Source organism: Hyperolius riggenbachi, chromosome 2 (assembly GCF_040937935.1).
Source record: "Hyperolius riggenbachi isolate aHypRig1 chromosome 2, aHypRig1.pri, whole genome shotgun sequence".
Lineage (NCBI taxonomy): Eukaryota > Metazoa > Chordata > Amphibia > Anura > Hyperoliidae > Hyperolius > Hyperolius riggenbachi.
Window position 1 is genome coordinate 54,156,328 of NC_090647.1, and position 27,802 is coordinate 54,184,129.

The 27,802-nt window shown below is 44.5% G+C and overlaps 1 protein-coding gene across 9 annotated transcripts in view; it reads left to right on the plus strand.

Moving 5' to 3' along the window:
• Positions 1-27,802, plus strand: part of FAT3 (FAT atypical cadherin 3) — an 863,405-nt gene that overhangs the window by 757,832 nt on the left and 77,771 nt on the right. For all 9 annotated transcript variants that reach the window (XM_068266799.1, XM_068266797.1, XM_068266801.1 and 6 more), the window contains 5 exons: positions 1,832-2,046; positions 5,789-5,926; positions 10,159-10,302; positions 15,394-15,591; positions 16,919-17,717. In XM_068266799.1, coding sequence (XP_068122900.1) covers positions 1,832-2,046; positions 5,789-5,926; positions 10,159-10,302; positions 15,394-15,591; positions 16,919-17,717 — 1,494 coding nt within the window. The remainder of the gene's footprint in view (positions 1-1,831; positions 2,047-5,788; positions 5,927-10,158; positions 10,303-15,393; positions 15,592-16,918; positions 17,718-27,802) is intronic.

The following is a 27,802-nucleotide window of genomic DNA, read 5'->3' on the forward strand; positions in this document are numbered from 1 at the left end:
GCAGTACTTTTTCGCCTACTTTTTGGCACTTTTTCAATTGCCGAGTGCTAAAAAGTTATATTACAAACAAGATGAAAATGATCTCCTAGGAGAAAACTTAGGAGAAAAAGTGAATAGAATCAGGCCCATTGTTGTTGTCTGCTAACCATTTTTTCACCACTTTTGCTGTGTGTGTTTGGGTCATTGTCATTCCACGTCGTATTATCTCAAGAAGAAATGACTTGCAGGGGTATGAATAATTATGGCTAGCACTGTATAAGGTATCATGTTACCATGGTTGCCAATATAGAGTACATCTAGTCTCCCCCGTTGCATACCAGGCAATATACTTAAAGCCCTCCATTGGGACGTTAATTTCCTGAGCTGTGAAAGTAAGAGTAGTTATAAATGTTTTCGCCAAATAAAACGTTTATAGCACTTCGCTCTATGCAGAGCTTTCTCCCGCCTATCGCAGGAGCCATAGGATAGATTCATCTATTGAACATTGCCTTCCAGGCTGCCATTAGTATCAGATCAGCAAATGTATTCTTATAATTAGTATTCCTGTGCTCTGACCAGTCCCATCACTCTCCTCCTCTGATTCATGGTAGTTGAACAAAGTTTTTGCGTCATAATTAAAGAAACACATTTTAGATGCCCTATTTTTCACAGGAGGGTGGTGAATTATTTTTGAAGAACAGTGCTACCGTACTTTTTTGTGCAACTAACAGAGAGAGTGCATGCAAAGAAACTTAGTTGATAGCGCCAATCTGTCAGATTTAGGACCAAACCTATCAGATTTAGTGGGACAGTTGTTCAGTGAAGGATTTCATCAGCATAACGTGCACAAGTAACCTTGATTTCTCATATCTGATGGTTGAGAATATAGGACTTGGAAATGTCCAGGCTGGGAACTCGGCTGTGGAAGATCGAGCTAAAGCTGAGATTTTTGACAAACCTTGAAATAATGACCCATTTACCAATATAGCCATGTCCCCCAATTGTGCACACCCCCGCCACCCCACCCCCAAATTGCCATACTCTCAGGGCTTCCCTCTCCATAGGTTAGTATCTGGATTTCTATTTTTTTAAAGACTCCCTCAATGATTTTAATACTGACCAACACTGAACAATTCAGGTCACTATCTGTACCTCACAATCTAATGTCCCTACTACAACAATTAGGGAGGCCTACTGACCTACTAGTTGCAGGAGAAACTGGACTGCTAGAAGGAAACCTGCTCAGTCGCAGAGGCTACATACATGTAGACAGTAGGCATGGTCGGAAGAGCCCATTTCCGTTTCCGGGACAATTCCGCATACCGTCATACCGAAATTCCGCTACCGTTTCATTCCGTCTCTCTCTCTCTCTCTCTCTCTCTCTCTCTCTCTCTCTCCCTCCTCCCTCCTCTTATATCATCAAGTAGGGAATTGCAGATTTTCAAAACAGCTCATATACCATAGCTGGGATTTGAACCCAGGACACAGTGGGTAGTAGGTATCTGTCTTACCCTCTAGACCATGAACCACACTACATGCTAAAGCTGGCCTAGCATAAACCATACTACCATTATGATCAATTCAATAGAAAAAGTAGCATGATTAAGGATTTGTACTTTTTGAAAAGCATGCTTATATACCATAGCTGGGATTTGAAACCAGGATGCAGTGTGTAGTAGGTATCTGTCTTACCCTCTAGACCATGATCATGTAGTGTGGTTCATGGTCTAGAGGGTAAGACAGCTACCTACTACACACTGCGTTCTGGGTTCAAATTCTGTTCAAGTTCTGCAATAATATAGTACATTTACATGTATTTATTTTTTCTTCTTTGTTTTTTTCTTCTTTGTAGGGGAAATTCTAGTTGTGAACACTCTGGACTATGAAAGCAGCAAACACTTCTTCCTAGTGGTGGAAGCGAGGGACGGAGGCTCACCACCACTCTGTGCAGTGACCACCGTAAACATCAACCTGACGGACGTTAACGATAACCCACCGGCATTCAGCCAGGAGGTGTACAGCGCTGTGATCAGTGAGGACGCCTCCATCGGAGACTCTGTCATCAGGGTAAGGTTCACAACCCAAAACAGAGGCCGTGTTTTGTTCGGTTCCACAGGCACAGACTATTGTAGTGTATAGTTGAATGCCCAGATGTGTTGTTTTCATGTAGAAAATTAACTACAAATCAAAGAATCCCCCAGCAAAACTTTGATCAGGCCCCCAATGTTGACACCCTTTCCCTTGCCTACCCCTAGTGACCCTCACAGCCTGGGGGCCCAGCTTGCGAGGGTCATAAAAGAAGTGTGAACATCAAAATGTTCACACCCTTAAAGAGAATCTGTATTGTTAAAATCACACAAAAGTAAACATACCAGTGCGTTAGGGGACATCTCCTATTACCCTCTGTCACAATTTCGCCGCTCCCCGCCGCATTAAAAGTGGTTAAAAACAGTTTTAAAAAGTTTGTTTATAAACAAACAAAATGGCCACCAAAACAGGAAGTAGGTTGATGTACAGCATGTCCACACATAGAAAATACATCCATTCACAAGCAGGCTGTATACACCCTTCCTTTTGAATCTCAAGAGATCATTTGTGTGTTTCTTTCCCCCTGCATCTCTCATGCACTGAAGTTTCAGGCTGCTCTTTTCTTCCTGCAAACAGCTTTGCCCTTGTCTGAATTTCCTCAGTATGTGAAAGCCCAGCCAGCTCAAAGGACGATTTATCCAGCTTGTAAAAAATAAGAGAGAAGAGAGAAGCATCCCTAATGTAAATAACACACAGGCAGTGTTCAGAGAGGGGCCTGGAGGGGGGAGATGCATCACAGAACCACAACACTGAAGAACTTGGCAGCCTTCCAGACACAGGCTGACAAGTCTGACAAGAGAGAGATAAGTTGATTTATTACAGAGATGGTGATAGCAGAAAGTGCTGCAGTAAGCCAGAACACATTAGAATAGCTTTTGGAACTTGTAGGATGATAAAAAACAGGATGCAATTTTTGTTACGGAGTCTCTTTAACAAGTGTAGCCACAAAAACACTTGATCTAAAGGATTATCGGAGGGAGTGAAGTATTAGTTGTGGCTCCCTCACAGTTCTGGGCCCCCTTGCTGCTGCAGGGGCTGCTCCCCTGTAGTTACGCCCCTGTGTGAATGGTGATGTCACCGTCAGCCGGTGAAACATAGCAGACTTGCGAGTAACAAATTTGACAGCTCAGCATTATAAATTCTTTATCAGATAAGGGCAGATAAGTTTTTATGTATACTTTAAATTTCAAGCAAATTTGTGAGGCTCATAGTCCCACAATTTAGATACTCACTTCAGAAGGGGGAAGCCTCTGGGCAGGGCCGGGTTTACCATAAGGAACGGTAGTCATGTGCCTACAGGCACCTGATGATGGAAAGGCTGCTAACTTCTTGAGCCCCTCCCTCCCTCCTTCCCTATGCAGAGCAGAGCGTAAATGAGAGGTTACTTGCCCAGCTCTTGGAATTCCAGTCCAATCCAAAAAGGCTTTATTGGTAGGACCAAATACATTTAGCATTACCAAAGCAAAACAAAGCATTAACATGGAGGGGGGGGGGGGGAGATAAGGGAAGGGTATAGGGGGTTTGGGCATGTAGTCCTTAGGGTGTGGGGGATTTAAGGGACAATATGGGGGGCTGGAATATACAGTCCATGGAGAGTATTGGGGGTATACAGTCCATGTGGTATCATGTTCCTCTCAGTTGGTGGCAGGCTGTGACATATCGGGCAGCTATTTGCACGGTTGTTTCCTCTTCCCCCAGTAGGATGTAGAGTTTCCTCTCCTCATCTGTGGATGTAAAATCCTGGATCTGGTCAGAGAGTCTTTGGAAGTGGACATTCCTCACAGGTGCATATTTGCTGCAGTGTAGCAGGAAGTGGGCCTCATCCTCCAAGACCCCCTGGTCACATTGTCTGCACAGTCTCTCCTCCCGGGACTTCCATATTTGTCTGCTCCACTGATGAGACCTCCCTTCAGTCTGAGGCACTAGTAGCTACCACTTAATACTGAGGGTACATCCTGGCTATTTAATACTAAGGGACACCTGTAGCTACCTATGATGGGCAGGGGAACTAAGGGAGAAGTGGCCGCTGGGCCAGCCGGCAACACTTGCGGTGCAGTTTGGCAGGGTTTTGTAGGTTCATGGAGGGCAAAGTCAAAGGTGCCAGGACTTCTGTTCCTATAGGCTCCTGTGATAAAAACCCGGGCCTGCCTCTGGGACCTCTAGTGGCTTTCCCCATCCCCCTCCACCAGGCTGTTCCAGTGCTGAGACCCCTGAAGATCACCAAGGCGTGGCCGCACTGCACCTGCACAAAAGCATAGGCCTGATCAGGCTTTGGCATGAAAAGCCAAGCCCTTGCACAAGACTTTGTTGACGTCTTTCAGGGGAGAACTGCCAAAATAGTAAGATACCAGACAGCGTCCCTACTCACTTGCACACTATTTTGTCAGTTAGACTTTGCAACTGCTGTTCAGGAAATGCTGTTGAAAACAAAGAAAACCCTGAGAATCTCCCATGAGGAGATAGACTGGCCCAAAACCTGTTCTGACAGATTTTAACTGCCTACTTATTACGCGATAGTGGTCCTTTAAGAATTGGCTGGAAGAATTATCTCCGTGTTTATTTGATAGATTTGCCGCTTTGTCATGCGGCGTGTGAGACCTGCACTTGTCCTCAACAAGGACATGTAGAGACAATTAGTGAAGCATGTGTTTTACATTTGCCTCTTAAAACCATAATAAAATGGTAATAGGGAGAGGAGTAAACACAGCTTAGTCCTAAACTAAACAATATGCTGCTGGAGATAATAAACATGGCTTTATGCCTCTGCAGAGAGTGGATGTGTCAAGAGCGTTCTGAAGGGATTATTAAGGTTACCCTGTCACCAGGCAACTGAGGGACAGCTAGCAGCGTACTGATAAGGGTCTGAGGAGACCAAAAAACCCTCCACTCTGCCCTCCAGTCCCCTCCCACTTGTGCCAACTGTAATTAAGCGTAACTACGCGGCTATAACTACAAATCCTACATCCGCAAAGAAAATATTTCCAAGTCATTACCATCCGCCACTGCTTACTAGGTCTCCTTGGGACTTCCCATGGAGAACGTATTGTGTGCCGATGGAAATAGGAAATTTGAGGGGGCCTACGGTGAATGGACAACTTGAGCACCACCATTGGCACTCATGTTAATTAGCTGCAACCTCCTTTTACCTAACACTAAACTCCCCTACTAATGCCTAACAGTAACCCCCTCTTCAAGAGGAACTTAAGTGAAAATAATGTAATAAAAAAGTGCTTTATTTTTTACAATAATTATGTGTAAATGATTTAGTCAGTGTTTGCCTATTGTAAAATCTTTCCTCTCCCTGATTTACATTCTGACATTTATCACATGGGGACATTTTTACTGCTGGCAGGTGATGTCAGTGGAAGGAAATGCTGCTTGCTTTTTTGGCAGTTTGACTCAGCTGTAAACAGCTGTTATTTCCCACAATGCAATGAGGTTCACAGACAGGAAACTAACAGGACCATGGCACTGACATACCACTTTGGGAGGGGTTTCACCACAATATCAGCCATACAGACCCCCCTGATGATCGGTTTGTGAAAAGGAAAAGATTTCTCATGGGAAAGGGGGTATCAGCTACTGATTGGCATGAATAACCCACTCCTAATACCCAACACTAACCTCCACAGTGACTAGGCAAAAAAAATACAAAATGTGCAGTACTTATGCCACTTACAGCATGTATGTAGGTATTAACTTTATTATTGTAATATTTAAGGTGTTTGCAGAAGATATGGACAGTCCATCTAATGGCCACATCAGTTTCTCCATCATCAATGGTGACCAAGATAACCAGTTTGCAGTTGATCCTTTCCTAGGCTTAATAAAGGTTAAAGATAAACTAGACCGAGAAAGGGTAAGTCTTGTTTAATCCACATTGACTAGTTGAGACCAAACCACCTGAATTGTGTTCTATCAAATTATCAACCGTATTGCTTAATCCAGACTGACAGTTAATTTTTTGCTTTCATTTGCTGCATTGTTAAATGACTAAGAAAGGAATCCTGTTTAAATTACAAAGAATGAAAAATGAATGTGCTCACTTTCACTTTTCCTGGAGCCCGATCTCATGATTGGCTAAACAGGAAGCTGTGTCGTGCTCACATCTCCATTTATCATAAGATTCAACAAACGAAACAAAAAGATTGTGGGTACCCAATCTTGATACAGTTTTGATACCAATTTAAGATCTGCCTGAGCTAAATATATTCCAATTCTAGCAAATTCAGCATTAGACGTAGTGATGGGTGGGAGAGGCTAACACCTCAATAAATCACAGCCTGGATGTGTATCCTCTATGGGCAGATGGTTCTTTTTAAAGCAGACCTGAACTCAGAACTTCCTCTCTGCTCTAAAAGATAAGCAACAGCATAATAACCTTTACAGAAAAACATCTCCTAGTTACAGCTTATAGAGCTCCTTCAGAGATGCTGCAGTGTAGTTACTTCTTGCTTTGCTCAGAGCACAGAAAGGGTTAACCTACAGTATTTACATATTAGCTCAGAATTCGGCAGAAAGTTGACAGCTCAAATTACATGGGCTTATTACTTGCTGAGAAGGGAGAAATACACAGGCTGTTCTCTATAAACACATGCAGAGAGGATTTCTGTGTGTTTTCCTCATCTCCTCTGCAAGAGTTCAGGTCCGCCTTTAACTCACTATTTCCACTCTCAGCATTCCGAGCCAAAGTGACCAATTAGGCGCTGTGGTGCTAGCCGTGCCATTAATAAGAGAACATCGTATATCCCGCAGGCTGCAGGGAGTTACCGCGGCTCCTTCCAGTAACTCGTGCAGCAGTTCTTACAAATGTCATTTGCCAAATCAAAAGCAGAGAACGGCTGGGCTGAGGAACCTGCACAGCATTATTCTGCAGCCCCCGAGACCTCCAGGGAACTCGTGATATTAGGAAACTGGATGGTATATGTACAAAAGTCATTTATATCAATTTGCAGCGCACTTGTCATTTTATTTTCCACCGTAGCTGACTCTGGTTTGTGTTGCTTAGCCTGACCCTCCCCCGTACTATGGTGTAAATCCTCCAAAGACGGCTCCCAGCTATGGAACTGCGACAGTCATGTTCATCTCGCCTTCAATATCCCATCCTATGTTTTATTCATGTAATATATTCACTGCATCTGCTGCATTGTCTTCAGTATATATATATATATATATATATATATATATATATATATATATATATATATATATATATATATATATATATATATGTATATATATGTGTGTGTGTGTGTGTACATAAGCATCAACAGATCTAATTGTGTGTGCATTTATATATATATATATATATATATATATATATATACATATATATATATATATATATATATATATATATATTCGAATTTATATAGCGCTGGGTCTAGGGCCAATTTAGTTGGCAGCCAATTAACTAATCTGTATGTTTTTGGGATGTGGGAGGAAACCAGAGTGCCCGGGGAAACCCACACGAGCATAGGGGAAACATGCAAACTCCATGCAGATAGTGCCTTGGCGAGAGCGCTAACCTCTACACCACCGTGCTGCCCATATAAAACGACATATTATTATTTATTGTATTTATAAAGCGCCAACATATTACGCAGCGCTGGACAATAAATGTATACAATGATACAAGGATGACAGACATAACAAGGTTATACAATATAGAGCAAAGTTATACATGCCAATTGTACAAAATACATGATCATGCAATATGGGCTGGTTAGGTAGGCCCAGTAATACAAGTACAGGCTGTCATAGGACAGGAGCACATGATCCTGTAGATTACACTAGGGAATGGAGGACCCTGCCAGAGGCTTACAATCTAAAGGGTGATGTGGAAACACTAGGTGGGGCTGTTAAATATTCAGTAGCGAGTTACTGTGTGGTAGGAGGTGGGTAGGCCACAGGGGCGTAGCAATAGGGGGTGCAGAGGTAGTGACCGCATCGGGGCCCTTGGGCCAGAGGGGCCCCGAAGGGCCATCCCTCAACTACAGTATTAGCTCTCTATTTATCCTGTGCTCATAATAATCACTTCTACAGATACTTTGAATAGTGGTAATCACTAACAAACTGCTCCTCATCCCCTGCTTGCACTTCAGACACTGTATTTGCCATTGGCAGGTTTTGGTGCGCTGCATCAATTGTTATGTATAGAGTGCTTGGGGGGCCCCATTGTAAAACTTGCATCGGGGCCCACAGCTCCTCAGCTACGCCACTGGTAGGCCATCATAAAGAGGTGGGTTTTGAGGGCTTGCTTGAATGTGTTGAAAGAGGGAGCAAGTCTGATGGGTGGTGGAAGGGCGTTCCAGAGTGTGAGGGCAGCTTTTGAGAAATCCTGCCGGCGGGCATGGGAGTGTGAAATGCGTGGGGTGGTGAAGCGAAGGTCGTTGGAGGATCGGAGGGGGCGACCTGGTGTATACCTGTGAACAAGCTCCGAGATGTAGGTAGGGCAGGTTTTGTGCACAGATTTATACGCCAGGCATACACCTTCTGTTAATTCTATGGTTCTATGTACTTAAAAAATCATCTGGTCCATAGCAGGTTCTAAACATATACAATTATTTAAATGCAACCTCAGTTGTAAAGCAACACACAACAGATTACAGCATATAATTTTTTTATTTAAAGCACACCTGAAATGGGCGAAGAAAAGTAGATTTTTGGCAGTGCCAGTGGTGTAACTACAACTTATGGGACCCCTTGCCTCCCTTTGGTGCTCTTCACAGCCTCAGGCCCATTTCACAAGGGTCATAAAAGAAGTGTGGTCATCATGATCTTTACTCCCATAACAAGTGTAGCCACAAAAACACCTGATCTGAAGTATAGTCCCCTGTATCGTAGGAAGGTAATGTTAGTAGGTAGGGACCTCCACAGCTCTGGCCCCCCTGCGATCGCAGGTGCTGCTTCCTTTTAGTTACTCCCTGATTTTTAGTTACCCCTGTAGTCCATCTGATCCCTTGGTGTCCTTTGGGTCCCCTGTGTTGCTTTGCTGCCTCCTCAGAAAGATGTTTGACTGGAGCTCCAGTGGCGGGTTACTCTGCATGCATGGCCATGTCCATGCGCCTCCTCGATTGCGCTCCCTTTCTTAGGGAGTGTTCTGTGCTTGTACAGTTTTCAAAAAAAATGGTACCCCCCGTGCATAGAACACTCCCGGGGACTGTAGTGTGTTGATCTGACCTTGCGGTGAGTTGACTGATGGGCAGTAACAGTTTGTTCTCTAACCTCAGTGCTGATGTCTTGCTTCCTTGGCATTGTGTTCACACACACTTGAATGCTCTAGACCTGGAAACTGGCAAAACATCATGGCCATCATGATAACCCTACGTATATGTGAGGGAATCATCAGAATTGTTTTATTGGCCAAGCACAACGGGTTTGTGTTTGGAATTGATTTTAGCACATGTGGCTCAGATCAGAGTAGAGTAAAAGATGAATGAGAGTAAATAATAAAAGTACAGTAAACACAGTAAATAACAATAAGGTGCATAACAGCTGTGTTTTGCTAGACCGTCCATCAATCAATCAATTACTGCAGCCAATTTATGGCTATGGCTTTAACGGGTGTAGAGGGCTCTAGAGAGGAGAGGGTTTGGAGAGAGTTCAAGAAGTTGTCAGCAGAGGGGAAAAAAGTCTTCTTGTGCCATGAGATCTTGGTGGAGATGGCCTGAAACCTACAGCCTGATGGGAGTCTACTGAAGTAGTAGTGGCCTGGGTGAGAGGGATCCTTAGCAATCCTCTGCGCTCTGGAGTGCAGTTTGGAGGTGTATAGGAGGTCAAATGGGGGAAGGGATTTTTTCGATGACCCTCTCCGCTGATCTAAAGACCCTCTGTAGTTTATATCTGTCTCTGGTGGTTAGTTGACCACACTTGTTAAATGGGTTATATGTACTCACCCCGGCTAGAAGTAAAGCCTTATAAGACACTTTGTTAGTACCGGAAATAATGAATTTATTGTTGTTGTCTATTTCCTTAATCGTTATTATTAGTTTTGTTAAATGGTGGTTACTTGTACTGGGAGAGGGTGACAGGTGCTCATTTTGTCATGTAATTCTAATAATCATTTGCGCTTGTGTTGTTTTGTCAAAGGTGTCTGGATACTCTCTTCTGATCCAAGCCAGAGACAGCGGATATCCTTCTCTCTCCTCCTCTGTGACTGTAAATATAGACATCTCAGATGTCAACGACAACAGCCCCCAATTCACACCCAGCAATTATAGCGCTGTTATTCAGGTAAGTTGCAAACTAAGGCAGTGTGGCACCCGCCAACGGAAGCCAGAGATAAACGGCTGCAACAAATGACTTCTCCCCAGCAATTTTCTGCTGCGCATGCTTTGCTGTAGGGAGTGATCGTTTCCAGGTGATTCAGCTTAAAAATGCCATTAACGAAGTGATTTGTAGCTGGCTGTAACGTCTTACAGCAGAGCATTTCAGCAGAAACCTACTAGTGATAAGTGCCTTGTAGCAGCAATTTATCTAAAGTATTCTGTCTCTCCTGATGTGATTATGGGTGGGGCTTAAAGGTTGACCACACTGGGAATCAGGAAATTTTGACGCCTGCGGCTAACAGACGATTTGGGCGCCCCATAAGCACTAATGCACACTATTGGGCGCCCAAAGCAGAAATTTGGGTGCATCCTTTGGGTTACTTCAATCTGACAAGTGCAGACCTTCCCTTCTGTACTGCATCCCATGGCCCCCTAAATGGAAGTTTTTGAAATTTAGAAAGCTATACTGTGGTTTTTGAATTTTTTTTTTTGTACTTATGAAATTTTTGTTTTTGAAAATTGCTTTCAAATTATCGTTTTTGAAAATGATAAGGTTAGGAAGGGGGGGGGGGGTTAGGCATCAGGATGGGGGTTTAGGGTTAGGCATCAGGAAGGGGGGTTTAGGGTTAGGCGTCAGGAAGGGGGGTTTAGGGTTAGGCACCAGGAAGGGGGGTTTTAGGGTTAGGCATCAGCAAGGGGGGTTTAGGGTTAGGCATCAGGAAGGGGGGTTTAGGGTTAGGCGTCAGGAAGGGGGGTTTAGGGTTAGGCACCAGGAAGGGGGGTTTTAGGGTTAGGCATCAGCAAGGGGGGTTTAGGGTTAGGCATCAGGAAGGGGGGTTTAGGGTCATGCGTCAGCAAGGGGGGTTTTACGGTTAGGTGTCAGGAAGGGGGGGGGGGGTTTAAGGTTAGGCATCAGGAAGGGGGATTTAGGGTCATGCGTCAGCAAGGGGGGTTTTAGGGTTAGGTGTCAGGAAGGGGGGTTTTAGGGTTAGGTGTCAGGAAGGGGGGTTTTAAGGTTAGGCATCAGGAAGGTTGTAAACAGTATTGAGTGAGTAATGAATTACACCCAGCATCACTTCCTATCTGATGTGAAGAAAGAGTTAAACATGTAGTATGTGTGCTGCTGGGATCAGGAAGGGTGCTGGACAGGATACAGATCAGAGATGCACCAGACAGTGTGGATCAGTCTGCTGTCTGCAGAGTACCCGCACTCCCGTCCTCCCAAGCTACATACGTTGTTTAATGTTCTCCATTAATGGTAATAGAGTAATTTTGTCTATCTCCTGGCAGAGAATTATTCACTTTTCCTGCAGGGAAATCTAAGCATAAGGTTTTTTAATTTATAGTGTGGTTCAGAGTCAGGTCACTCTTATAAACAAACAAAGTGCTTCCAATGTTTAAAGCAGAAACTGGTAGTGCCCTTACACTGGAGTGCCTTTAAAACCTCTGAAAACAGAGCACTGATCAGTAATACAATACACTGCCATGCAGAGCGGTGCATCTACTGTATAGCAGGGGTCCCCAAACTTTTCCAGTCAAGGGCCTGGTCAACATACTTTACATACATAAAATTATGTTGAAAATACATAAAATGATGTTGAAAATACATAAAATGATGATGAAAAACATTACATCGAATCTAGGTATTGATTTCCCTCATCATGCCCAGAGGAAAACTCCCAGCAGTAGCCATTGAGTCATGTGGCACCTTAAGAACGTCTTTGTGCACCAGACATCGAAGCATACCCAGGTGACAACCTGCAGTCCAATTGGAAAGCAGTGTCACCTGATGCAGAATTTGATTGGAAGCCAGCGAATGACTGCTCGTTGCCGGCTTCTACAGTATGTGGATTGGTGGTACCAGCACTACTATTCTACACTCACCTAAAGGATTATTAGGAACACCTGTTCAATTTCTCATTAATGCAATTATCTAATCAACCAACCACATGGCAGTTGCCTCAATGCTTTTAGGGGTGTGGTCCTGGTCTAGACAATCTCCTGAACTCCAAACTGAATGTCAGAATGGGAAAGAAAGGTGATTTAAGCAATTTTGAGTGTGACATGGTTGTTGGTGCCAGACGGGCCGGTCTAAGTATTTCATAATCTGCACAGTTACTGGGATTTTCACGCACAATCATTTCTAGGGTTTACAAAGAATGGTGTGAAAAGGGAAAAACATCTAGTATGCGACAGTCCTGTGGGCGAAAATGCCTTGTTGATGCTAGAGGTCAAAGGAGAATGGGCTGACTGATTTAAGCTGATAGAAGGGCAACGTTGACTGAAATAACCACCCGTTACAACCGAGGTATTCAGCAAAGCATTTGTGAAGCCACCACACGCACAACCTTGAGGTGGATGGGCTTCAACAGTAGAAGACCCCACCGGGTCTCCTGGTCTCCACTACAAGCAGGAAAAAGAGGCTACAGTTTTGCACAAGCTCACCATAATTGGACAGTTGAAGACTGGAAAAATGTTGCCTGGTCTGATGAGTCTCGATAGAGTCAGAATTTGGCGTAAACAGAATGAGAACATGGATCCATCATGCCTTGTTGGTGGTGGTGTAATGGTGGTGGTGGTGGTGGTGTAATGGTGTGGGGGATGTTTTCTTGGCACACTTTAGACCCCTTAGTGCCAATTGGGCATCGTTTAAATGCCACGGGCTACCTGAGCATTGTTTCTGACCATGTCAATCCCTTCTTGACCACCATGACCATCCTCTGATGGCTACTTCCAGCAGGATAATGCACCATGTCACAAAGCTCGAATCATTTCAAATTGGTTTCTTGAACATGACAATGAGTTCACTGTACTAAAATGACCCCCACAGTCACCAGATCTCAATCCAATAGAGCATCTTTTGGATGTGATGGAACAGGAGCTTTGTGCCCTGGATGTGTATCCCACAAATCTCCATCACCTGCTCCATCAAGATGCTATCCTATCAATACAGGCCAACATTTCTAAAGAATGCTTTCAGCACCTTGTTGAATCAATGCCATGTAGAATTAAGGCAGTTCTGAAGGCGTAAAGGGAGTCAAACACCGTATTAGTATGGTGTTCCTATGGTGTTTCTAATAATCCTTTAGGTGAGTGTATATGTGGGCCGTACATCTATAAGTTATACATTTTGTGTTTGGGGGGGACCAGTGAAAAAGCCTCAGTGGACTGTAGTTTGAGGACCACTGGTCTATAGAGTCAAACTGGGCAACTGCCCAATGCCTCAAACTCTTTTGGGCCCCCACATGTCAGGGGCTGTAGAGGTCTTACAAATCTGACTGCCAGTACAGTATGATAATGTAAAGGCCTGTATCCACCTCACGATTCTTCCAACGACTGGCGATTTTATGAGCAACTAATTATCGTTTCCCTGATCTCACAACATGGTAACAGGCGCATGATTAGGTTAACAACGCTTTGTGATATGTGGCGGGAACTATTGTCACGGCGCATGGGTTCTCAAAGATCCCCGACAACTCCTGCACAAAGTGCCGCAGTTGTTTGAACTCTCGTTCACACCCGTCACATGCCGTTGCGTGTTCCCGCGGGTAGGAGGATGAATCGGGGAACCTCGTCCATCAGAAGGCGTCGCTGTGAAGTTCCCCGATCCATTCTGAGTATTCAGATCAAGGAACCTCACATTCAATTCACTGCAGAGCCCCATTTTGCATACGTGCTATGGGGGCGCTGGAAAAATGTCCGCTAGGTAATGCCAGTAGTAGAATATTGGTCATTTTACCTATGTTCTACAATCCACAATTCCATATGGTAAAATATTGGCAATTATACTGATATTCTACTATTATCCACTTTAACCTAATTTTAACACTAACCCTCCCTTATCTTCTTCTAATCCTAACCTCCCTGCATCTACTTCTAACACTAACCACCTCCACCTACTTAGGGCTGGATTTCTGGAAAGGCCACAAAGACCCGGGCAGGTCCGGAGTTACCATAAGGCACTGTAGGCACGTGCCTACAGGCGGCTGATAATGGAAAGTTGGTTCATTCCCCTCCCCGAGCGCTTCCCTCTCTCCTTCCCTATGCAGAGTCCTCATGAGAGTGTAAATGATCAGTTACTTACCTGGCTCTCGGCATTCCACTGACCAGATCTCCCTTTAGTCAAGGGGACCTCTAGCTACTTAAAGGGACACTTAAGTCAAACAAAAAAAATGAGTTTTACTCACCTAGGGCTTCCAATAGCCCCCTGCAGCTGTTCGGTGCCCTCGCCGTCTCCCTCTGATCCTCCTGGCCCCGCCTGCAGCCACTTCCTGTTTCGGTGACAGGAGCTGACAGGCTGGGGACGCAAGTGATTCTTCGCGTTCCCAGTCACATTAGCACCCTCTATGCTGCTATATGGTGTATGATATATGCTATAGCAGCATAGATGGCGCTATTGTGGCCAGGAACGCGAAGAATCACTCGCGTCCCCAGCCTGTCAGCTCCTGTCACCGAAACAGGAAGTGGCTGCCGGAGGGGCCAGGAGAATCGGAAGGAGACGGCGAGGGCACCAGACAGCTGCAGGGGGCTATTGGAAGCCCTAGGTGAGTAAAACTCATTTTTTTTTGTTTGACTTAAGTGTCCCTTTAATATGGAAGTTCTTCTAGCTACCCAATTCTTGGGGACACCACTAGCTACTTAAAACTGAGGGTACCGCTGACTACCTAATACTAATGGGCAAGGGAAGTAAGGGAGAAGTGACAGCTGGGACAGCCAGCACCCCTGTGTTGCGGTTCAGGGGGAGTTTGTAGGTTCATGGCGGGGTGAAATCTAAGTTTCCACAGCATGTGTGCCAATAGGCTACTGTGAGGTAAATCTAGGCCTGGGCCTTGGGTAGCTGCAGCCCAAGGGGTACCTGGATGTGAAATAAGGAAAACCAACTGTATGATACTGAACGGGGGAGGGCACTAAGAGGGGCACAGTGTTTCCCAGGGGGGCAGTGCCCCAGTGTAGCACCCCAATGGTTCTCCAACTTTACCATATCATCCTCTGTGGAATTGTTTTTCTTTGTTAGTGAATATAAATATCTCACCTGTAATTGGATTTCGTTATGTAGGAGAACAAGCCCATCGGGACAAGTATTCTGCAGCTGATAGTCACAGACAAGGACTCTTACCACAACGGGCCTCCATTTACTTTCATCATACTGAGCGGGAATGAAGGAGGCAAATTTCTCCTGGACCAGTCCGGAGTCCTGCGCTCCTCGGTGGTATTTCAGCACACAGCCACTAACGAGCATCTCCTCACTATACAGGTATGGAATGGCGATGCCATGCGGTTACCATTGTGCCCTCTGAAATATGTATCACACGAATGAGACATCATGGAGATTGGGGCACCTTTCAATGGAAGCAACAGAGATGTCTTATTTAAAGTTGACCTGTTTCTAAGAAATATGGTTCAAAGAGGAACTTTACTGAAAGATAATAGTAGGGGGTGAGGGGTGGGTGGGGGATCTAGACATTGCAAAGTTAAAAGCTAAAGAATGAATGATAGATCAAGAAATTATTAATACTCGCCATGTAATTAATTTAATTCATTCATAATTATCCATTGTGAGCCTGCAGGTCTTCATGTTTACTCTTGGCAGGCAAGAAAAAAACCTTATCTTTAAACACACCCACTAGCAATGTGATAGGCTAAAAAGTTGTTATATCACCCTGACATCGCACTGTGGGAGGTGTTTCACTACAATATCAGCCATACAGACTCCCCCCCCCCCCCCTCCAATGATCCATTATAGAAAAGGTAAAGATTTCTTGTGGGAAAGGGGGTATAAGCTGCTTAAAAATGGGAGCCCCAATGCATCTGGTACTTTTGGGACCTAGATTGACCGCAGAGTAAATTGCGACTACGGTGGTGGTTAATGCAGCAGGGCGGCAGGAGTATAACTACTGAGAGCATTACGTTATAAAACACGACGACCTACTGGAGTCACTATATTTGGGCGCTGAGGTGGTGGAGAAGATTAGGCACCACCCTAGGCACCCATACAAACTGCAGTTATAAGGGGAAATTTGGGCACCAGCTACAGTATCTGTAGCCGTAGTTTGCTTAGTTGGTGGCCTCGGCTCCTGCTATTTTATTGGGAACCTCTGGCGTCAAATATTTCCCTTTTAGCTGCAGTTTGTATGGGGGCCTGCGGTGGCTTCTGCGTCACCACCAATGCTCAAATTTCCCAGCTCCCGTAGATCTTCATGTTTTCCAGAAGATCTAACCTAATTGACAAACTCTAGCAGCAGGGCTTCAGATCTGCGAATTGAGAAGTAGCAGGGCAGATGTCTCACAGCCAATGCAAGGCCAATTAGAGTAAAAAGAAGTGCCTAACGTAGAGCAAACGCATTTAGAAAAATTATTTTGATTGGTTGCTCGACCAACTGCACAACGTTTGCACTGAGCTTACTCCTTGCTCTGGTTTGCTTTGCCCTAGTTATGATACATCTGCCTCAGTATGATCCATTCCCAGTACCCCACAGTTATAAGACTCTCTGTCATCTCCTTCTGTGACGGGTGTAAACTTGCTGATAAAGATACATCCTCTGATATATTAACATGTATTTGGTTTTCCAATATTAACACAGGTGAGGGACTCCGGTAAACCACCGCTGACGTCGCAGACCTACGTACAAGTAAGAGTCATTGAAGAGAGTGTTCACAAGCCGTCCGCCATTCCCCTAGAAATCTACATCGTCACCATGGAAGATGACTTCCCAGGCGGGGTTATTGGAAAGATTCATGCCACCGATCAAGATGTCTATGATGTCCTCTCCTACACTCTAAAATCAGACCAGAAAAGCCTCTTCAAAATTAACAACCACGATGGTAAGGTGATTGCTCTCGGTGGCCTTGACGGAGGCAAGTATACTCTCAATGTGTCGGTCAGTGATGGGCGTTATCAGGTTTCGGTGGATGTGACGGTACATGTGGAGCAGTTAATGCAGGAGATGTTGCAGAATGCCGTGACGATACGTTTCGAGAACATCTCTCCTGAGGACTTTGTCGGTCTCCACTTGCACGGCTTCCGACGAAGCCTCCGTAACGCGGTCCTGACCCAGAAAGAGGACAGCCTGTACATCATCAGCATTCAGCCTGTGGCCGGCACCAACCAGCTGGACATGCTGTTTGCCGTACAGATGCAGAACGGAGGATTCTACAAGCCTGCCTATTTGATTCAGAAGCTTTCAAATGCGAGGAGACATTTGGAAAATGTGATTCGGATATCAACCATTTTGGAGAAGAATTGTTCAGGATTGGACTGTCAGGAGCAGCACTGTGAGCAGACCCTGTCCATCGACTCGCACTCGCTAATGACCTATAGCACAGCCAGAATCAGCTTTGTCTGCCCGCGCTTTTATAGGAATGTGCGCTGCATATGTAATGGTGAGTACGCAACATCCATCCCAACTTTGTGCTTTTTGAACAGACATTGTGATATGAATAATTAATGTTGTGCCGACAGTTTCCAAAATGAATGCACTTGTGCTTTCCCCTAAAAACCCCACTTGGTTAATAGTGGAAACTTACCAATCCTATGTAATAATTTACAAGTGTCCCTGCGTCCTGTCTGTGTGTCATTGCATTTGCGCCACTGCGCATGTCAAGCACTGACAGCCGTTGGGACAGGATGCAGGGCGGGCCGAGCGGGCAGACGGGTGAGCGTGCGACAGGCGGGTGCGTGCGTTGGGTGTGTGGCGGGCGCGTGCACTGACTGACTGGCGGTGGCAGCGTGAAGAGACCTAGAGCCCATTTTTAGATGGGCTTAGGTCAACTAGTATTAATATAATTAACCAAATACTGTTATGTACCCCAAAATGTGGTCATGTGGCCTAGACGCCACTGGGGGGAGGGGGGGGGTATCCTCACTGTGGAAGAACACAAGATGAGGCTCCTCCTACAGACAATATTTCTGTCCCCAAAAGACCCATAAACTTCCACTGTAACAATATACCAAGGCTTAATGTGAACCCTTGGGGATATAGGGATGCCAAATCTAATGTTCCACTACACCTGAGAAAAGTATCCTGAAACCAGTGGTAAATAGAAGCGTATGTTAATTATATATATATATATATATATATATATATATATATATATATATATATATATATATATATATATAATTTTCCATCCATGAGCAACAATAATAGGCCTATTCAAAAAGTTTAAAATGAAATTTTCTTTAGGCAACTTGTTTCGGGTCAGTGGGTCCCTTCTTCAGGCCTTAAGGTTACAGTGTACATCTAATCAAAAATACTGATAATGACACATAGAGTTAATCACATCTGGGCAATAGCAAAGCCAGGAAGCACCACCCCCAAGGGAGCCGTGAACAGGTACCATTCACCCTGGTCCACTTGCCTCTTTCCGGTTCCTGTTCATGGCTCTTTGGGGGGGGGGGGGGGGTTCCACTAACCCAAAATAAGTTGCCTAAAGAAAACTACATTTTACACTTTTTGAATAGGTCTATTATAAGTGGAGTAGTAAGTTCCAAAAGTGAGAGAGAGCAAGAATGACACATACTTTGAGGGTTCCGCCTCTTAGCTAATGCAGTAATGTCTGACTTCTTCGTTATGCAGCACGGGAGCATTATGGCAGCTCTAAAATTTGACATAATGTGCCTGGAACTGCACTTTCTTTCTTCATCAAACCAACAACAAACTTTGATTACGGTGATGTCAACTTTTGTTGGTTTGATGTCTACATTTCTGTTCCTTCGACTAACACCAGACCACACTTCACTTGCTTCTTTCTTCACCTCTCCTCTCTGTGACAGGCTGGGTCAGTGGCACAGATAGAAGCACAGTACCTCTTAGGTCACACTATGAGGCTCCTCCCACCTACACATGACACAATCTCTTAGCAGCCTTTGCAAATGCAGAAAACTGCCACAGCAGTGTTTCCCCAAAAGGGGGCGTGGCTAACTAATCAAATCTGGAACTAGTGGTCATTTCTTCCTGCTACTCGGTTATAACTTCTGCTGCCTGTGCTGATAGCATGGGTTTATACTGGAGGTCTGCCTTAAAATTTGCACACTTTGTTTACAAGGAGTGCAGAGGAATTTTCTTGAAAACATGATCCCCATTGAGGCCACACAGAGCAGGATCATCCACCACGCAACCTAGGCAGGTGCCTAGGGCCTAGTGGGTCCCCGCCAGCCACCGACTCTGACCTCTCTGCACTTCAGCTTAACAAAAAGACCACAGGGGGACCCAAATCCTATTACCTTACCTAGGGCACCATTACATCTTAATTCATGTCTGAGTTCACCTCAAAGTTTTAGCTTGGGAGATAGGGGGGTTATCCTGGGACAGCCATGATGCTTTAAGTGATAACCATTTTTTTTCCATTCTTTGCAAGAAATAATTCCTGCAAAACCTGCTTTTTACCAGAGGGGGGCAGAGGTGATCTCCGGGCGCACAGTAGCGCATCTCGGTAATTGCCATATAATAAAGCTATAAGTGCCCGTACAGCTTCGCAAACAAATACCGCATGTCAAGTCTTCATCCCGCTTAGCCGTAGTTATAGTCTTAAGCCATGTAGATACTGTTAAAAAAAGCCGCATGTAATTGTAGGGCCTCTCTTCCCTTCCTTTCTGCCGATGATTGCAGGCTTCCCGTATTTCTCAGAAAATCAGGGTAGAGCGGCGGTGGCTGTCTCACTATAATTACACATTGCTATGGAGAAGCAGGTCTCACCACGAGGACTTGAAGTAAGAGCACAGCTGGGGCCATTGTTCTCGCCATTCTTCAAGCTCACTGAGGCGGGGAACGGGAACGATAGTCTCTTGTAGTACTGAGATCCTAACCATAGGTTGGCCATTGAAAACAAATTAAAGAATGCATTAGGCTTCATCACGAAAAGGATCCCAGCGGCACGAACCTGATATTTAGAGTACTTACGGAAACAATGGCTTCCTCGCGGACACTAATTAAAAGACTGAAGGCTGCTTTCTTTCTTTTTGCCACTCTCTTGTTGGCGTTCTAAGGCAGTGTGTCGAAACACGGAAAGGTTTTTACATTCCTGTCATACTATTATGACATAGTTTAATTGCTTAAAATTCCAGCGTGTATTAAATCGAAGTCCCGTGACATTGACTGCCTCGTTCTCCTCGCTTTGTTTGACTGCGCGTCTGTTTTACCTGACCCTCTTAACAGGGGTCATTGATGGAATAATGTTTTAAACCGCCGATGAAAGATCTCTGTGCTTTCATGGCCATCTGCATCCATTATTCTTACTGAGTAAAAGATGGTTACATATATTGCATTATTTTTAATATTCAAACGGTGCTGTGAGCTGAGAAATTGAAATAAATACGCTGCACAAAAAGGTATGGCGTGATCTCCCGCCGACCGATCTGTAATGGTGTCCACACAGCCCTGCGATACAGATAGCCCCGCCAGACAGCGCGGTCAGCAGGCTTGCCTTGCTCTTCTCACCAGTAATGAGCACAAATTTCACATAGTTGGAATTTCAAATCAAAATTCTCAATTACGATGCAAAATTGTAATGCAAAATTGGGGCAAAATCATTATTAATTTTGACTGTAATTGTAATCAGGAACCATAAGTTCGCCTTTTCACGTAATTTCGTGCTGTCTTTAACGGTAAATAGCAAAGCCCTCATAAATGCTATTGTTACCAAAATCGCTAAAATATGTTAAGGGGAATATTGGTTACAAGCCAAAAAAAAAACAAAAAACAAACTTGTAGTTTTTGAGAAAATTGATTTTAAAAATGCAAAGGAAGAAAGGTTTTAAAATTTTTCTGAGTTTAAAAAACATTATTCCTTTGCAATTTTAAAATCGATTTTCTCAAAAACTACAAGGTCTTTTTGAATATATTTTTTGACTTGTACCCACTATTCCCCCTAACATATGTAGCATTTTTGATGACAAGGGGCCTGATTCATTAATAATAATAATCCAATAATAATCCAAACATTTGTATAGCGCTTTTCTCCTTTCGGACTCAAAGCGCTCAAGAGCTGCAGCCACAGGGACGCGCTCAAGAGGCCACCCTGCAGTGTTAGGGAGTCTTGCCTTGAACTCCTTACTGAATAGGTACTTGACCTAGCCAGGATTCGAACCCTGGTCTCCCATGTCAAAGGCAGCGCCCTTAACCAGTACACTATCCAGCCACTTAAAGATTACCGCACTAAGCATTAAGCATCGTGGTTTAAACTAGTGAGCGCACGGTACCGTCAGCACAGCTTGATCTCTAATATAGTAACGGCCGGGCTAGTAAAGTATTGCGGTCATACCATCGTGTGGGGGCTATGCTATTAACCGTTTAAACTGGCACAAATTTATGTGAAAATTACACAAAATTACAAATGGATAAAACAAAATCAAATGAATTTACAATTGCAATTACGTATAGGCATAATTGCTAAAATTTTTCATAATCGAAAATAACTGATTACAATTATCATTACTTATCACTGTAATTAAAGCAAACCTATAGTGAAAATAAACAAATGGGATAAACAATTGAAGCTATAGTCCTAATCCTAAATAGGACTTTCCTGGAATCCCCATAGTCTTTGGTTTTAAAGGTTAAAAATCTAAGTTTTTGATTGCCTCATATAAATGAAAGCAATTTTCAGTTTATTCAGCTCACAAAACAGAAAGATCTTGATTTATAAAATGTTTCATCTGCTCCCTGTACTCAGAAGTGTTTTTCACCTTAATATTTGTTATAAAGAACTGGTCATAGCAAGCACTAGGTAGGTGGGAGAATCACCTACTTGAACTTTGAGTATTCCACCCCTCAGTTCAGTCACGGGAGGGGTACCAGTATGGGTGGGACAAGAAAAGAAAAGGGTACCAAGGTGGGGTGGGAGGAGGGTTTAAAGTTATGCACCACCAGAGTGGGTTACGGTTGGGGTAACAGGTGGAGGCACCACAATGAGGGTTTACTGTACTTTAACAGAAGAATAGTCCCAGGTCCACAGCTGCTGCCAGGTAGACAAATGCCTCAAACAGTCTTAACAAATTAATGCAAATAACTGTAGCACGGTGTGAATCATTAGGGTTGTATAATCTTTATAATCTTTCACATTCACCAACTGGACAACAAATGAGGATCCCAATGTATTTGTTGGATCCACCTGTAGATCGCACTTAATGTGCAGGGATATAAACAATAAAGAGGGTACTTCTCAGTAGTGTCTACAATCCAGTATAGGCTTGATTCATAAAAACAATTGATACACATATAGAGGGTAATTTACATAATAAGGGTCTCAATCCACGTAGGACCCTCCATGGCAGAATGCACTTCCCACTCTTGTGGTACTATTCCTCTCCACGTTACAACGATCGCCGCCCACTCTCGTCCCTTTACGGTTAGACACTACCTGGGGCTTAAGGTTTGGCACCACGTGGGGGCTTAAGGTTAGGCACCACCAGAGGCTACAGGTTAGGCACCACCAGGGGAGAGTCTTAGGGTTAGGCACTAGGAATGAGCTCTGCAGAGCTCCGGTGTTTGGATTCCAAATTTCTATTAAAATGTGCGGGCCACAGCAGGGGTGTAGTTAACCTACCCTTGACACCACCTATAGCTGATAACTCGAGGTCGCGTTCCACGTCCCTCCAATATTCCCAGTTTGAAGGAATAAGCATTGGAAAGACGGAACACAATGGAACCTGGACACTACCGAAGGAGTGGAGGGGCATAGAAGCAGCTAAGTGATGTGCTTTCGTGTCCCCGGAGGGGGTTGACAGAACATAAGGCATCTACCTAATGATGGGAACCGTTTGCAGTGAAGCGTTTATCATCAGCTAAATGTAAAGCCTGTTAGAAGCCTTTGTGACCCGGGCTTAAGCTGTCTCTGGAGTTTTAGGTTAGATTCCCCACCACAGAGTAAATTATTTGATAAGATCTGTGCCATAGAGTGCGTGCTTTTGGACAAGAGCACCAAACATGCAAGAACTTCTGGTCACAACTTCCGAAACGACGGTCTGACATATTCGTTCCAAATTTAGCAATTCTGTCTGGGGTCAGGTAATGGCGAATGAGGGTAGGAAATCTTCTGTAGCAAGGGATTAGTATAGTGGATGGACAGGAGTGAAGGGGCTTGGTACAGCCACAAAGCAGAGGTAAGCAGACCTAGATCAGTCACTGGTCCCACGCTAGGACGGAAAGCTGTAACACCTCCTAAGCACTCACTCTATCCTCTGGTTTCGGGAGGAGAGTTGGAGCTGCAGAAGCACCTGTCCTGCACAAACACACTTGGAAAAAGTTAAAAGCAGATGTGCGAGTGTGACAGACATAGCCCAGGTCCACTTCCTCTCCGAGAGGGGTCATTCTCATAAAACATGGCTACTCTGCAGTCCACAGATCCCTCCATAAGCCGGCTGCCTTGCATCTTTAATCAGGTTTACTGGCGACAAATGAACATTTAAATGAATGTCATGTTTCCAGAGTATCTTGGACTGATTGGTAGCAGATGGCACATGTGTGCTGAGTTTACAGGAACGCAGAGCAGATAGGTGGCCTGTGTGTAGTCTGAGGCTGATCACTTCTTCATCCCAGTCTAAAGCAAGAAGTTTTAAATCAGGATGATACCATTTATTGGCTAACAAAAATTTCAGGTCTTTCTTTAGTTCCAGGTTCATCCCAGTCTATACAGGTCCTCCAGAAGGAGGAAGAATGTTGACCAAGTAATGCAGTGCAAGTAGCATGTGTGCAGGGTGTGTGAGAAAAAAAACAAGAAGATGGAGTAAATGAGGAGTACATAATGTGCATTTAGTTTAGAGCTCTCAGAAGAACCCTATAGGGCAGGGTTGTCAAACTCAAATACTAAGTGGGCCGAAATTGTACACTGGGACCTAGTCGCGGGTCAACCTCAATGTCTACTGGCCACCATCCTCCCTTATAAAGTTTCTAGTGTCTAATGCCCCCCTTCAACCCCTATACAGTTCCCTGTTGTCTAGTGGTCGTGTCAGGAACCGGCCCCCACCCTCCCCTATACAGTTCCTTGGTGTCTAGAGGCCCCCACCCTCCCCTATACAGTTCCTTGGTGTCTAGAGGCCCCCACTCTCCCCTATACAGTTCCTTGGTGTGTAGAGGCCCCCACTCTCCCCTGTACAGTTCCTTGGTGTGTAGAGGCACCCACCCTCCACTATACAGTTCCTTGGTTTCTAGAGGCCCCCACCCTCCCCTATACAGTTCCCTAGTGTTTAGTTATTTCCCCCATATGGCTTCACTGGTGTTCTAGGGCTTCACCTCCAATATAGCTTCCCTGGTGGCCTAGAGTGGGCCAAACATAATGTAAGGTGGGAAAACCACTTGAGGGCCAAATTTAATGGCTCGGAGGGCCATATTTGGCCCGCGGGCCGGAGTTTGACATGTATGTTATAGGGTCTCCAGGAACAGGTGCAGAGATACAAGAACAGCTGAGTTTGTGATGGAGGTCTGAATAGACCCACCAAGGGTTAAATTGGCCAAGATTTTGGAGAATGAAGGGTATCCAGTGGATAAAATTCGGGTGATGAACCTCAAGGGCCTGGATCAAGGGCCTCCCCAGCAAAACTTTGATGAGGCTCCCCAATGGGCACTCCCTTTCCCTTGCCTCCACTTTATGACCCTCACAGCCTGGAGCCCCATCTCACAAGGGTCATAAAACGATTGTGGCCATCATAATCTTCACACCCATAACAAGTGTAGCCACAACGATACCTTTTCTAAAGGATGGATTCCTCTATTGGAGGAAGGGAAGGTTTGTAATTTGGACTCCCTCAATGCTCTGGGACCCCTGCAGTTGCAGGGACTGTTCCCCTATAGTTATGTCCCTGGCCCGGATGGAAAAAAAGGATTTGAGAACAGGAGGAGCACCAAATAGTGTTGTATTTTTAGGCAATGGGATAACAAATGAGACAAATACTAACAAAACTGGGTTGCTGATGGGTAAACACAGTATCGGGCAAGTGGAGAATTCCATCTGCACTCGGATGGGAAATCTTCTTCGGGAGGGATTGGGTCGCACTCCAAAAACCAAAGAACCCGCTGGATTAATATCACAGGGGACACCTCGGGGGGAGGGGAGAACTGTACACAGATTGAAATTAGACGATCTAAAGATTGTATGCAATCAATTCTGAGTGGACGATGAAGCAGTCTTACCTCAGACTGAAGATATAGAAATTAATTTTATTTTGACACCAGAAAGGTTGAAGGCTAATGTCCCAATGTAATGTCATGGCCAGGGGGTGGAAGGTGGAGCCAGTTAACTTATTCAGGGCCGGCGCTACCATAGAGGCAAAGGGGGCAGTTGCCCCAGGGCCCTATAGCCTGTGGGTGCCCCCTCCCCTCCAGCTATGGTGACCCACGAGAGCTGGGATGCTGTGTGTTTACTGCGTATAGGAAAAGGAGGAGGTGAATAATGGAAACCCCAAAAATGCTTTTTAGGGGACATATTATGGACACCTAATGATATTGTGTGACCCGGGGGGGGGGGGGGGGGGGGTTGGATCGGTCCTGAGAGATGGCTCAGGGGCCCTGGGGATGATTTGGTTGCAAAAGGGGTCTCCCAAGTGATTTTTGCCCCAGGGCCCCATTGTAGCTTGGACCAGCCCTGAATTAATTAATATTTTTTTGTTATATGGGAGGAATCCATAGAAACATTGGTAGAACATACAAATGTTATTATAATGTCCTTGCCAAGGTTCCACCCTGGGCCCCTAGTATGCTTAGGCACTACATTGCCATGCTGCAGAAGCAGAAAATGTGGGTGCCCACGTTCTTCGTAAGTTAGGGTGAGGCAATAGGCTTGGTAGCGGGGGTGGGGAGGGTGGTTGTGACTAGCTGTCCGGGGGGAGGCGGTTAAGGTTAGCATAGGGAGTGGTTAAGGTTAGCTGTGTAAGTTTAGCCATGGGTGGTTGCTTAAGGTTAGCCGTAGTGTGTGTGTGTTAAGGTTAGGTAGATGTAGTAACATTTTGAGTAAGTATTACCAATATTTTACTATTGGCATTTGCACTGCAACAGTAGAATATCTGTAAATTTACAGATATTCTCCTATCAGCTTTCCTGGGTTACAAAGTTTCCAGGTGCCCTTTTTTGGTATGCATGCGGTATACATGTTACACAGATGACAGTGCTTGTATATTCTCCCATACCTCCCAACTGTCCTCTTTTTGGAATGACAGTCCCTCTTTTGAAACCAAGTCCCTTTGTCCCTTTTTCTCCCTTCCCCATTTTTCCCTACTTTCAGGACTGATGTAGAGATCTAAATAAATACAGTATATGTATTTTTCTGCTGAAAAATGTGTTTAATTGACTCTAAGCTTTATTCCCATCCTTTAAATTGATATATTTCTTATTTCCAAGTGTTAATATGAAAGAAAATGAACCAGGATAGAAAGGACCAGTGTGATTTGAATTATAAAACAGCATATTTTTCCTTTAAAATCTCTATGGTATGCGTGGCAAGGGGTGTGACGAGGGCGTGATTAGGGGTGTGGCAGAGACGTGGCTAAAGTGGCCATCTTTCTTAAAGGAACACTATTAAAACAAGTGTTCTAAAATGCCAATGTACAAATAATGTCTAAGTAGCTGTGTAAACATTTTCCTGCTTTTCATGTTCAATATCAGAGGCAAAAGCTGTAATTCATTGGGTTTGATTCACTAAGACAAATAGCATGCCTTATCAGAGATAACACGCCTTATCAAAGTTAACACGCCTTATCAGAGTAGCATAGCGAGCGCTATGAGCTTATGTCTGTTAATAGGCAAAGATGAGCGCTCCACTCGTCCTGCCCTGAGCCCCTGCTGGTTCGTAGCGCTCGCTACTCTGATAAGGCGTGATAACTTTGATATAGCGTGTAAACTTTAATAAGGCATGCTATTTGTCTTAGTGATTTAAGCCCTCTGTGTGTAGGTGTGAGCAGAGTTATATTAAAAGCCTGTCAGGTATCAGGTTTCACACACACAATTACAAATGTTTATGTTGCACATAAGATACATTTCCCCTGCTCTCTGCTTTCTCTCTCTCTCTCTCTCTCTCTCTCTCTCTCTCTCTCTCTCTCTCTCTCTCTCTCTCTCTCTCACACACACACACACACACACACACACACACACACACACACACACACACACACACACACACACACACACACACACACACACACACACACACACACACACACACACACACACACACACACACACACACACACACACACACACACACACACACACACACACACACACACACACACACAGTTAACAGATGCACTTTGAGGGAATTCCCCCTCCCCTCATGGCTCATTCTGCTTTCAGATTAAAGCAGACTACCTCAGAAAAGTTTGAATGGAATTAGATAACAGTAAACAAAGCGATAAGAATTAAAATGTGTACACCAGTACTTAGCAGCACTTCACAAACATTTCCTATCTCAATTGAAAAAAATATGTTCATCGATAGTGTTCCTTTAACTCAGAAAGTCGGGAGGTATATTCTTCCCTC